Source organism: Opisthocomus hoazin, chromosome Z (genome assembly GCF_030867145.1).
Source record: "Opisthocomus hoazin isolate bOpiHoa1 chromosome Z, bOpiHoa1.hap1, whole genome shotgun sequence".
NCBI lineage: Eukaryota > Metazoa > Chordata > Aves > Opisthocomiformes > Opisthocomidae > Opisthocomus > Opisthocomus hoazin.
The window spans coordinates 23462207-23475363 of record NC_134454.1 but is presented as its reverse complement, the minus strand read 5'-3'; the positions used below and the strand labels follow the sequence as shown (position 1 = coordinate 23475363).

General features: G+C 37.1%; 1 protein-coding gene across 5 annotated transcripts in view; it reads left to right on the top strand.

The window, feature by feature from the left end:
* The window catches only part of NFIB (nuclear factor I B), a 182988-nt gene that overhangs the window by 149809 nt on the left and 20022 nt on the right, over positions 1-13157 (top strand). For 2 of the 5 annotated variants that reach the window (XM_075446937.1, XM_075446939.1), the window contains exons 9-10: positions 6631-6796; positions 10332-10414. The exons of 2 other annotated variants lie outside the window; for them this stretch is intronic. In XM_075446937.1, coding sequence (XP_075303052.1) covers positions 6631-6796; positions 10332-10414 — 249 coding nt within the window. The remainder of the gene's footprint in view (positions 1-6630; positions 6797-10331; positions 10415-13157) is intronic. One more of the 5 variants, XM_075446938.1, reaches the window with a different exon arrangement.

Sequence of the window (13157 nt, the reverse complement as noted above, 5' to 3'; positions counted from 1 at the left end):
ACATGAACAGGAAAATGCTTTCTCCAATGGATGAGACTCAGAGCTCTATAGATCAAAGTCAACACCTCAATTTTTCTCAGAAAGTAGTACAGAAGTGGTATTGTCAGCCAAGAACTGGCAACAACATGTTTTTTCTAAAGCTAATTCCTCAAGCAGACAGGTAGCTCCTTGTCACACCACCTGAAGCTTTTGTGTGGCAGCTCCCAGTGAGGTCTGTGTAGGATGTGTTGTAGCTCTCTCACGTTGTGAGGTTATGGAAACTAGTGAGATTCATCCTTACGAAAAGAGGTAAGGGGCACTATAAAAAGGCAAAGTACATTTCTGTTGCTAGCATAGTGTCCAACAGCAGATGGGAAATTTTTATAGCCTTTCTTCTTGTTAAGTGCTTTGTGGAACCTACCAGCTTCTACCTGAGGAGGAATTGCCCTGCAGTACCTTCTACAGTATCACTGGCAGTGCTCTGATAATACTATTCCCTTATGTTTAGTAGAGTCTCAGAGGCATGGTGTTATATTACTCAGATGGGTAGTAACTTCAGGATGTGTCTTTCGAACATTTGATGAAACTGCCTCCTGTACTATTGAGCTGTCTCCAGTGGAAGATGAACATGGCCATGGGATGTTTACAGGTTCTGTAGCATTAGGGTGCCCTACACAAAAGCTCTGCTGAGGCAAAAGGTTGGGTTCGCGTCATATAACAAAAAAAGAAAAAAAAAAAGAGTGACAAAAATGGAAGACACTTCTTCCAGTTGCTTTTACTTTTAGATTTTCTGAAACATCCGTCACCTTCTGTGGGTACCACAGAGCACAATGGCGTGGACTCAAAGACAGACCTTAACAGCTGTATTCTTCAAGTTCATAGGTGTGGCTAGTAGACAACTGTTGGAACAAGATATTTGGTATGTGCAGAACTAGATCTTCTACAGCTTCATCAGTAAAATTAAGTCAGTCAGTGGTCTGAAAACTACACTGCCATAGGGTTTTGAAGTGATATTTTTCATTACTGTATCTGAACTTTTACCATTACAAGGGACTGTAACTGTTGAGAAGAAATGGGTGACAGTGTATTTCCAAAGACACTAAATCCAGTTTGACTAAATTGCACTCATTGGTTGATCACCTGGCTATAACAGGGTAACCTTCTTGGGAAACACAGAGTTGCTCTTGAAAAACCTGTGTTTTGAGATGAAAATGTATTGTTCTCCAAGTACAGGGGTTAACTGGAGTAACGTAGTTTTTGTTAAGCCCTGAAATTTCTTTCTGGAATGACTAACACAGTATCATATGTAGCTGTGCCTAGGACATGCACAGGATTAAGGAGGTTTCTGGCCTTTGTTGATTATTTCTTCAAAGAGGCTTTGTATTAAAGATTCCAAGGAAAATTGGAATTATTTTATTTGGAAGTTGGAATTACAATTACAGTTATTTTGTTAATAAGATACTCTGAAAATTTAAACACAAAATACGTTTTATCATTTAAGCAACTTAATAGTTTATGTGAATTGCTTAATACATATGTCAAATTTCTGTTATATTTAGGTATCTCATCTGTAGATGTTAGTGTTGCCATTTCATGATGGCATCAGAAAGATTTTTTTAACACTGGAAGTAGTGAGCTATATGACAAAAGGCTGTCCTAAAATCTAGTTGGAGACTGAAGCTGTAAATGTGCTGATATTTGCCTAATACGTGAACAGAAGTCTGAGAGGAGGTTGATTAATTAGTGATTAGAAATATGTTAGTAAAATCCCATCAGGGAAAACAGGTATAGTGAATCCTGATTTCAAGAAAGTCTGTATTCATATCTGTTACAAGTTTCTGTTCAGACCTAAGTATTAACTGAAAGTGTGCATAGTGCACACAATCAGATATTAACAGTCTGACAACCTGAGTTATGTCACAGCTATGGCACTGAATACAAGTCATCTGTGGCTTTGGGCACATGAATGGATCTGTGGCAATTCAAGATCGTGTGAGTTAAAAAGCTGGAGAATGTAACACAGATCTGAAAATCAAATTAGCCTCCAATCCAACAATAGAAAAATGTACCTGCATAAATTTGGGCTAAATTTGCCAGACCTTCATTGTGTTTGCTTCTTTCCCTCTCCCATTTTCAAATGCACAGCTTGTTGATCTAACACAGCTGCCTCCATGCAATTTGCTTGAGGTTTATGCCTCGGGCATTGTGTCTCTGTTTGTGAATCCATCACACAGACATATTGATACCCTAGTTGACGGTAACAGTTGATTTTTCACCTGTAATGCATTTGTCTGTAAGAATCTCTTCAGGGAAAATGGAACTAAAACCTGGAACTTGTTTTAAATAAAGACAAAATGAATTTGTATTAAATGATGTGCTATAAATATTTGCACTTGTAACTCAAGTGGATACTGTCAAAATATATATAGAGTTTGCATGCTAAAATATATTTTATCATAACTACAAAAATTAAAAAGGAGAACAGGTCCCAGAAGCTATTTCTAGCAGCCAATTTTCAATAAGAGTATGAATTGGCAACTTCAGAGGGCTATTTCTGACCAGAAGGTTTCCCTCTTTGCACTGAAAACTTAAAGTGGGACAGAGGACTGGAGACATGTGAGAGAGATGGCATTCTTCAGCTTGTGCCACTATCAACTACCATGGTCCAGAATCTAGACCTTTATTTCAAAAGCTTTTAGTTTTGTGTTTGTGAAGATAACCATAGACGAGTGAATTGACTATAAACCAATGCAGCAATGTCAGAGTCAGTCTGAAGATAGGCCTAAGCAATAACTCTGAGACAGTTATGTGATCTGTTTATTTAGGGCTGCTTTATGGTCTTAAGCTGCAAACTGTTTTGTTGACTGCTTTGCTGTTGTTCAGTGCATTCGAGAAAGACAAGTATGGAAGTTTCAGTACATTTGCTAATGAGTGACATTCTTGTAACAGAATTTGGGGGAGCAGGAGACTGCTTTTCATAAACTCTGTTTTCAAATGCAGCACACCTAGGAAAAACTCTGACATTTTAAGGCAATTTCATGCATACCATTTCCTATGACAAGCTGTGTCAAAGGAAGGACCGTAGTTCACAACTGAAAGACAGCTAGTGTTGTTGAAGATGATTTATATATGTAGAAGTCCCGACAGGTATGTGTTTACCTACAACTGATGTTAGTTAAAAATGTAAATACAGAAAACTTCCAGTATGAGAGGAGGCTTTAGGTTTTTAGACACAGTATACCAAGCTCTGTCTTGTGTGTACTTATTCCTTCTTGCATAATCTTGTTTGCTTGGCAACAACATCACCTGAACAGTGATTGTAATATACAGTATTTGACATTACTGCAAAATTTTAAAACAAATGTTACATTACAAATGTGGAAACAGAGGTAAAGTAATTGGAAAAGAACAGATGCTAGACATTACAAAAAAAAAGCAGAATTAATCATAAAGTGCTGTCAGAAGGTACTTGGGGAAATGTGAAAATATGCAATGAAATTGTGAAGAGGCAGGTAACTAGGTTATAATTGCATTTGAAATCTAATGTGCAGTCAGAATCTGAAATGTTGGAACCATAAGAATTAAACTTACTGAAGTAATGAGTTTTCCCTTTTCTTCATTCAGAGTTTTTATTTTTCTGTCTAGAGGTTGCAGACCTCAGTTTCATTGTGTTGTGTCTGCACTCAGTTTTACATGTAGGATAGTAGATAGGGAACAATGCCCACCATTTAAGAAGACATTAAAAAAAGGAAAAAAAAATAGAAATGTAGACACTTGTTGGGGGGTCACAAACCCCATCCACTAAAATCACTAGCAAATTCCCCATGGAATTCAACAAGGACAGGATTTCACCTTCAATTTGGATGAAGTGGGATGTACTGCTCTTGTGGTATGTATCACACAGGAAAGAACATGGTTTACATGAAAACGGGGTATATGCTTTGTCTTTTACCTCAGCAGGGAAAGCTGAGTTTGGACCATATGCACAAGGACTAAGCTAGAGTCCATGTGAGCCATGGCATTCCCCTTGACCGGGATCACTGGGGAACAGTGGAAGGTGATACATTGCTGTCAATCGTCCTGGTCTCCAGCTGTTTCATTCCAGCTAATTCATTCAAGTCTGGCTTTGGAGACAGAGCTGCTTTCTGAAGTTGATGACAGTGGCTGTTCTAATCTGTAAACTCCCTGGAATCTTCGTTCTGAGTTCTTATTAAAGTTGGTTGTTTTGGTAAGGGATTCTCAGTTGTTTTTGTGATGTGTTAGCACACTACATGAGCTAAGGCTCCTAAGGTAGCCCTGTGGTCACAGGTCAGTGACCCCACCTAGGAGCTACCAGATGAATCGGAGCGATGGTAGACCCTCCAGCAAGCTGGGTGGGCAGCTGGGCTGCCAGGGCAGGAAGCAGGGCTTGCCTCTGCAGCAGGCTCCGCAGAAACATGCTGAAAATACAATCCAACATAGCAAGCAGGTCTTGCTGACAAGAATTTTGGTGTTTTAGAGAAAAGTTCATCATAAGGCCCACCTATATGTCTCATGGTTTCCCCCACAAATGCTTCAGACTGTGTCACGGGTCTGTTACCTGAGACAGAGCCTGTTTTATTGCAGCATCAAGATGTCTTGAGTTGAACTCTGTACAACTCGCAATGAACAAGGGAGGATGCTTGCCTGTAAGTTTTGGAGTATCTTGGGTCATCTGTGTGTGGAATATATTTTAGGTAACTCTTAGAGGTTTTCTGAATTTATCTTAGTTAAAATTTTCATTTTGTTCTAAGGCAGGTGGAGTCAGATTTCTGGTTGCCTAGACGCCTGCTTTTAGAGGCTGGCATGCCTTTAAAATAGAGCCCGCAAAATAAAATTCCTTAAACCACTGCTAAGATACATCTCAAAGACTGTGGGCTTATTGACACATACTTAGTATATGACTGTTTGCTGTAATATAAAGATGTAATTTGCATTCTTGAGGAAAGACCTCTACAATTACTGAGTGAATTCCCCACTTATGACCCATTGGTCATGGAAGTATGCAAGCAGATGCTCGGTAAACTTTTAGGCCACATTATTGTCTAGAGATGGTATTGTATGTATTCTGACACAATTTTAGTTTCAAGTACACATAATAGGGGATATCTATCTATCTGTTCAGTTTCACCTAGTGAACAAAACTTAATGTAGCGTGCCAGTTATTTGGAGAAATGATGTTATTTGTAGGAAGTATTGTCATTCATTTCAGTTGTCAGGCTTGTGATTTTAGAGAGGGGAACAGTCTGCTAACTGCTTAGTGTTCCTAGAAATACAAGATTAGTCTCCACTTAGACTTACATTTTCCTGTGTTTTCTTCTAGCTTAACTTTAGATGTCCTAAAGAACAAGACTGTCCCTTGGGAGCATTTGCAAAGTCTAGTAGATCATACTGCCAGGAAGTTTCTCCTGCTATTAATTTTAAATTTCCTCCTTCTCAATTTCATTCCATTATCCCAAGTTTATACTTCCTGTACTTTCCAAGCAATTCCTTCCTTTTCTGTGTGTTTATACTCTGCACATACTTGCAGTAATTGTCTCAGCCCAGTTATTATTTCATTACCACAGTCATGCTTACCTCTTTTAACCTTTCCTTGCATCAGTTGAATCAGGTCCTGTATCAGTCCATTTCTTTGCTCTGAGTTGTCTCAGATTTGACAAGATCCTTCTGATAATAAGATTCCCAATATTTTCTACTTTGTATGGCTGTATTTTAAAATAGCTATGATTCACAGAACACACAATCAAAGTAAGACAAAAGTTGTCAGGCACTGTTGAAAAAACTATTTGCTACTTGCTAATTTTTACTTGAAGTTATTAACAGTTTGAGTATTTACAGTCCTACAGAATGTCTAAGACATTTTTAACCATTGGATAAACATATACATTTACCGGTGAACACAGCCAGATTTATATGTCCCTATACGCAGAAAGTAGCATATTCACTTGATGACCTGTACCATAAGGTCATATGCAGACTGCCTCTTGTGTCTATGAAAGAAGTGTCTTTATTTATTATGTTCTTGACTTGCAAAATTCCCATTATTAAACACTTCTGTGTTTTTGGTAGGTGGCTTTTGGCCAGCTGTTATGATGTATGCATTGTAGTGCATCGTATCCTAACCCTCTCTCCCACTCCCAAACATGTGAATTATTAGTTAGCCTTCCAGTATGCGTAATCTCTGTGGACAGCTGTGGTCAAGTCTTGGTTATGCTCCAAGCCAGAGTGGTATGGCATGTGAAAACAGAGGTTTTGCATCATTCATTTGCTCTTAAAACTTTGTACATCAGGGCCAATGCCTGGTCATTTTAAACCTCCTGTCGTGGGATTTACTGTGGTTCACAGCCACTGTGCGAACAGCAAATATATTTTGAAACGCTGTCATGGATGCTGCATCCAGAAAGAAAGCAAGCTGACCAAAAAGTACTGCTACTTAAGCCTGTACTGCCTATCTGAGGAAGGTTCTGCTTGCTGACAATACCACATAGAAATTCGTAGCTTGGTTAGAATGGCACATTCCAGCATGCAGGTACTACAGTGAAAGGCATTCTGGAAAACCCTAAGATAGGTGGGTAGGTTCCTTAAACGCAATGTGTGTGTTTCACAAGGCATTCTTTTGGTTTTGTTTTGTAGCCTAACAGCAGTGGTCAAGTAGTAGGGAAAGTGCCTGGCCATTTTACTCCAGTTTTGGCACCGTCTCCCCATCACAGTGCGGTGCGACCTGTGACCCTGACCATGACAGATACTAAACCCATCACTACATCCACTGAAGGTGAGGCATCTTCACCTACAGCAACCAGTAAGTATTTCTTTAGGAAACAAAAAATGTCCATCGAAGATTTGATATGATTTCAAATTGAGGACAGAAAAAGGTGCCTTTTCCTACTATTTGACCAAGTGGATGCTCATCATTTTACATGGAGAGCAAACGTGATCTGACTGCAAAGCTTTTCCTCCCCAAATTTCAACCAATGCATTCATGTTACATGAACCAAAGTTTGTGACATGGCAACCAAAATGAAAGGGAAAAGCCTGCATATTTGACCACTATTCAAGAAAAAGAAAACGTGGTTCTTCATCTAAGGTGGACATTGTTAAGACATTGAGAAGCACACCCAGACAGCAAGGTTTACAGTGACCCACAGATGGAATTCCAAACAGGGATTGGATAATTTGCTCCTCAATGAGCTTTCCTACAGAAATCAAGCCTTGTTACAAGGCATACTGAATCCGAGCTATGACAATTGCATGTTGATGTAGGTTGTGTCGTTTTTAGCAAAAAACAACTGATGTGGCAAAAGAAAATTTTAATTTCTTGTCATTGCTGCAATGGATGGTAGATCCACTGTTCCTTTTTTAAAAAAACCAACCAAAGTATATAGGACCATGCTATTTATCCTATTATCTTCAATGGAATTGTGGTTTTGGAAATAAGACCAAAGGTGTTACTAGCTATAGGGTAATTTCTTCTCTTCCAAATACTCAGTGATGCAGAATGTTGCTTTCTAACTGCCTTCTGCATTTCTGGTGTCTCTGAACTTTTATTTGGACTTGAGATGGCTGGTGTTTATCAGAGTGGTGAAGATTTTTAGGAGACACTTCCAAACATACACTTTGGAAGAAAACGTAACTATTTTTAAGAATATTAATCTCTTTAGGGTCATTAAAGTGACTTGCTTTAGACTTGTTTAGTATTTGAACTGTGAATGCAGTCCCTAACTTTTGGTCTGTCATTAACATAGACCACAAACTGTAGATTTCTTAGGTGTTATACTACTTCAGGTGTTTTCATTAGAATGTGAAGCTGAGATGAGACTCAAATATGTAGCAGTGGCCGAGATGTAAAGGAGGAAAACTGGTTATGCCTTTATTATAAAAGAATAGGAGTAACTTCTGGACAAACTATAGTTTAGGTATGAACAACTAGTTACATTGATAGATTTATGGAATTATTGTAGCTGGTTTTTTTTTAGTATAGCAGAAGTTTTGTTAAAAGTTGGTAGAGTATATCTGTATCCTCCCTGGTGGTTTGTGGTACAGTTCTTGAACCTTTTAGAAAGAGTTAGTTTTTGCAGCTAACAAGAAGCTGTTGCTCGAAAATTTTGGTCCAGAACAGAAAAGTGAGAAAACTGAGTTTGTGTATTGTTTCAAGTATTCATGGTTTCATTCTGCTTCCTGTTTGACATGATCATACCTGACCTAAATAGCTGTCTCAGATGAGGTCAGGTTTTCTAATACAAATGGCAAAACCAAAAAATACGATGTCAGAACTGCATTGGGATGTTTTCTGGTAATCTGACCATATTACTCATCACTACAGGAAGGCAAGCCTAATCTGTTCATTGCCCTACTACTAAGGGAAAATTTGAACTATGTTTTCACATGAAGTTGGCACCCAGTTTCTCACGCAGTTCATTGGAACTTGGGTACCAGATTCCCCGTGAACCTTAGAACATCTTGTCTTAGGTTTTTGAAATAAGGCTTCCTCATGGCTCCACAGCAGCGTGCAAGTAACTTCTTGCCTAAAGATCCAACAGGTGTTACTACAACACGTAAATAATAATAAAAAAAGCCTATGTACAAATTTTATTTCAATGTGACAGTTCTACTTATGGAATAGCTTATGAATGCTACATGTTCAGAGTGTTATGGCTTTCAGAGCAGTGCAGTAGTCTGTCTGCTTGGTGAAGCCTTTTGAAATTGGATTGGTACCTCTAAGAGCAAAAAAGGGAAGGAACGTAGCTTGTTGATGGAGAAAATAGCAAAAAATGAGGGATCATGTCCTGCTGATATATAAATTATATAAATTGTATATATTATATAAATTATATAAATTATATAAATTATATAAATTATATAAATTATATATGAATACATATAAACTGTATTATCAGTTACAATAGACCTGCCACACAGACTGCTAATGTTAATATAACAGGAAAATCAAGACTGAATATATTTTAAGGCATAGTTTTACTTTTATTTGCAATAACTGATTGATTGGTTCAAAATACATATCGATATATATATAGATAAAATGTGGCCACCAAGTTATCGTTATTATTCAGTCTGATGAGAATAAAATTGCAAATGATTAGCATTGCTTTTCATTCTGAAGTGCAATAGCATAATTGTTTTGAACGAGAAAGAACAGCAGGCTTTGATAATATTTGGGGAACCCTGTGGCCTCCACCATAATTCCCTTCTAATGAGTGATTAATTTTTATCACAGGTTTTCAGTAAAACCTGTTTACTGTAGAAAGCTTTTTTTAAAAAATAAATTTAGTGGATTTCATTTGCTTGTATTTGCTGTGTGACTTTAATACTAACAGGCCAATTCAGTACATACTCCCATCTAGGTCCTCACTGGCATGGTTGTGTAAGTCTATTCAATTTTAGCAGTTTTGCTTTGTCTGCCAGCAAATTTCCAGGTAGTGATGCTGCAAGTTGTAGTGTCGACATCTCCACACTGGCAAGTGGCGTAGAACTGCCTACCTCATTTCATAAGTGTCACCAAAAGCCGTAAGAGGGTAATGGCTTTTAGGGATTATTGATAGAGACCAGACAGGACTGTGACCTGCAGGTAAAGGATCCATATCCTGTAACTAATCCCAGCGTCACCTACCATTCTCCTTGTCCTCAGAAATTGATTTCTGCAGTCTTCTGTAGCAGATGGTGAAGAACGTCCTTAAATTCTCCCCCTGGGAAAATGTTGCGCAGGGGAGTTGAATATTTAATACTATATTGCACTGTAAAAATTAACTCCCTTCACATGAAGATACTAACCAAATTACATCCTATTTCCAAAGTCCTGTAAAGATTCATTTCATGCCACACAAGTAAATTGAACTTTTGATTCCAATTTGTTGCTGTTCTTTCACAGTTTTGTGATGGGCCTTCACAGCAGTGAGAATAAAAATTGTGCGCTAGTATTTTCTCTCAACATTGTAATCTCAGTGTTTTCACTGGTGCCTGAGACTGGCGTAATGGAAACAAGAATCAGGCTTGTGATTCCTTCAAATACATATCTTATTTAGTCACTTAAAAAAAGTATATATATTAATCAGAGGAACTTTTATTTAACAAGAGACATCATTATGATTTATACAGGCAGTTTCCATTGAAGTTTATAGGAATTTACACATGCCTTTCCAAATTTGGTCCAATTTTTCTTTTGCATTCTGTTAAAGTTTAAATAAGGGAAAAATGCAGACACATCCTATATATTGCAAAATCATAACTCTGAATCTCTCGTATTTGTACTATACCTGCACAGGGTAATAGTTGTGATAGGTTGGTATTTTTATCAATCTGTTTTGTTCTTCCTTAATCAGCCTACACAGCCTCAGGCACATCCCAAGCCAATCGTTATGTGGGACTCAGCCCAAGAGACCCATCCTTCCTACACCAGCAACAGGTGGGCAAGTTTCACATAGGTGTAATGATATAGAGAAGCTTTTTCGATATTACCTTCCTACATGCTACCACTGTTATCTTGGATTAGACGGTGTTCCTGAGGGTTTCAGAGTTTATCGTCCGAAGATAAAGTTTATTCAAAACAAAACTGAACCCTTTAAGAAATGTCAATTTAGCATGTGCTTTATTTCTGAGATTTGTGCCATCTTAGGGAACTTCTAATCATATTTCTTTCAATTATTTTATTTTTCAAGAACTCATACATGTAATCTTTAATAGGATTTTAGGAAAGAGAATGAGGTATATAAGGAACAAATATAATTTCAAATTCAGTTTAAAAAATAAATGAAGTTTCTGAAGCAAGAAGTCCAACTTATTATTTTCAAGCTATTTTGTTTTTTTTTTCCCCAGATGTTTAAGTCTACATTTCTTCATTTTGGTTCTAGAAGTTAAGATATAAAAACAAATTCTCAATGCAACACATCATCATTTCTAGTTTAATAGGTTTGAATTGGTCTGCTGATTTCAAATGTCATAAAACTACAGTTTTGTTCTGGTTTCTTACATCATTTATGTTTCAAGTAGCATTTTAAATTTCACATCTCATTAATGCTGTAAATTTAATGCAAATGAAGTGTTTACCCAAACTGTGAAAATATACAGCGGAGATTAATGATGGCTTACAAACAAATTAGCTGCAGTCACTAGAAAGGCGATACATACACAGAAATGCTACATGGCTAGTGACAGGAGTAAACTCAGACCCTTTAGAACTTTAACATATTTTATGATGTGTGTGTTGCTCCTCGATCGTAACAGTAGAGGACTTTGAAATTAACAGCATGTAAAAAGTTATAAGGAAAAAATCTGAATGTGGCAGTAAGAAAGGGGCTGTTAAATAGTCCTTGGTATTTATTGTACTGTATTTTTTCTCAGACTTGGGTTCCTGTCAACAGGTGGTACACATGCCTGTTTCATTTTTCAGTAAAACCTACCTGTTCTGTGTTTGCTGAGATGCAGCTGAAGTGTGCTTCATCTGGAACTCCCTATCCCTACCCACTCACAGGGCAAGGTGGCAGCATGTCTGTTTTAAAGGTCACCACATGCAGAGTTCAGAGAAAATCATAAAGATGATCGTTTATTCGAGATAGTTGATTCTTTGCCAAATTCTTTTTTTAACCAGTGAGACCTAACTGGAAACATCTGCACACTTTTATGAAAATACCAAATGATAATTAGTTGGTTTGCCAAACATTCATTTTTCAGTAAATTTTTTTTAGCCTCTCAAAGATTGTTGCATTATGAAATGTGTTATAATTACTATAACAGGGTTCTTTTTAAAAGATATACAATATGTTTGTTGTATTCTATAACACACACAATATCTCTCTTTCTAAACACAGTGCATGTAATTGCTGGATTTCTTTTCATGTGAAGTTTTACATAGTATCCTTTGAAAAGTCTCTGACATCCAGTTAATTTTGGGATGTGCAATAATTTCTTTTTCACTACATGTTTTTAGACAGAATTTTTTCTGCAAATTTTCTGCTGCTTAAGCCCATTCCACCTTCTTCCAAGTTCATTGAAGGAGTTGCAAACTTCTTGTCACATGCCAGAAGGCAGTGGCAGCATGCTTAATTTTCTTTTGGCTGGGTTTTTGTCATGTAAATCATATATTGATTATTTTATGTGTCTTCTATGTATTTTTCGCTTTGTGTAGATGAAAATAAATCTGGAGATTTCAGCAGTGCCATAGGAACAGAGAAGTGAGAGGGATCTCAAGGGTCATCAGCATGTTTGGTGTTTACATGCACTGTGTCTTATACTCCTTTTCATGGTAAAACATGTGGCCAGATGGCTTAGGGAGAAGAGGAAAATAAATTAGATCTCACATACACTTCATAAACTGAAAAAATTCTTCAATGCCACTGTGTGAAACCAGTGTTCTCCCTTCCAAAGCACATTGCTTCCTATTCTCATTATATTAATTCCAGAGCATCAACTGGCGACCAGTGAGCCATATAGTAAAATTAAAAATTGTAATGTTCTCATCTTTGCTGTGAATTCTCTGTTCTTTTCTGACTTATGCAGTGGATATATGTGTAAGTTTGCCTGAGTGTGTTTTTGGGGGGTGCGTGTGTGGATGTCTAGACATTTAAATATGTACAAAATTAGGGAGTAGTATGTACTGCTGAAACCATTTAAAAGAACAGAATACTTTAACAACAAAGCTTTTTCAGATGGATAAATATAAAAGTCTAAGTGTGTATGTATAAGTTTCTAATGAATTAGTTACCTTCAATCATTTAAATCGTAAAGGCATCTCTGAGATGACAGTGCCATACATGTTTATTATCCAGAAAGTGAGGAAGAGCACTGAGATTGTCTAAACAACTTTAACAGAGCAAGGATTATCCTTTGATAAGGCAGAAATGAGATTGATTTACTATGTTCTTTCATTACTTTACAACAATTTAAAAGAGAACTCTCTTCTTGTGACAGGTTTTAAATGTATTTGGCTTAAAGCAGCCCATGATGAATGAAAAGAAAAATCAAGGGGTACATGAAATAAAGGCAATCAATCATTTTCTATTAGTGGAGAGAAATTCTAAATTAGAAAGCCAATGGTTTTCATTCCAGAGAGGTCTTTTAAACATGCACCGTACCCTGTAATACACATTGACCCCTCAAGAATAAATATTGTCACCGGTACATTTTTTACTTCATTGGAGGAGTCTTTATGA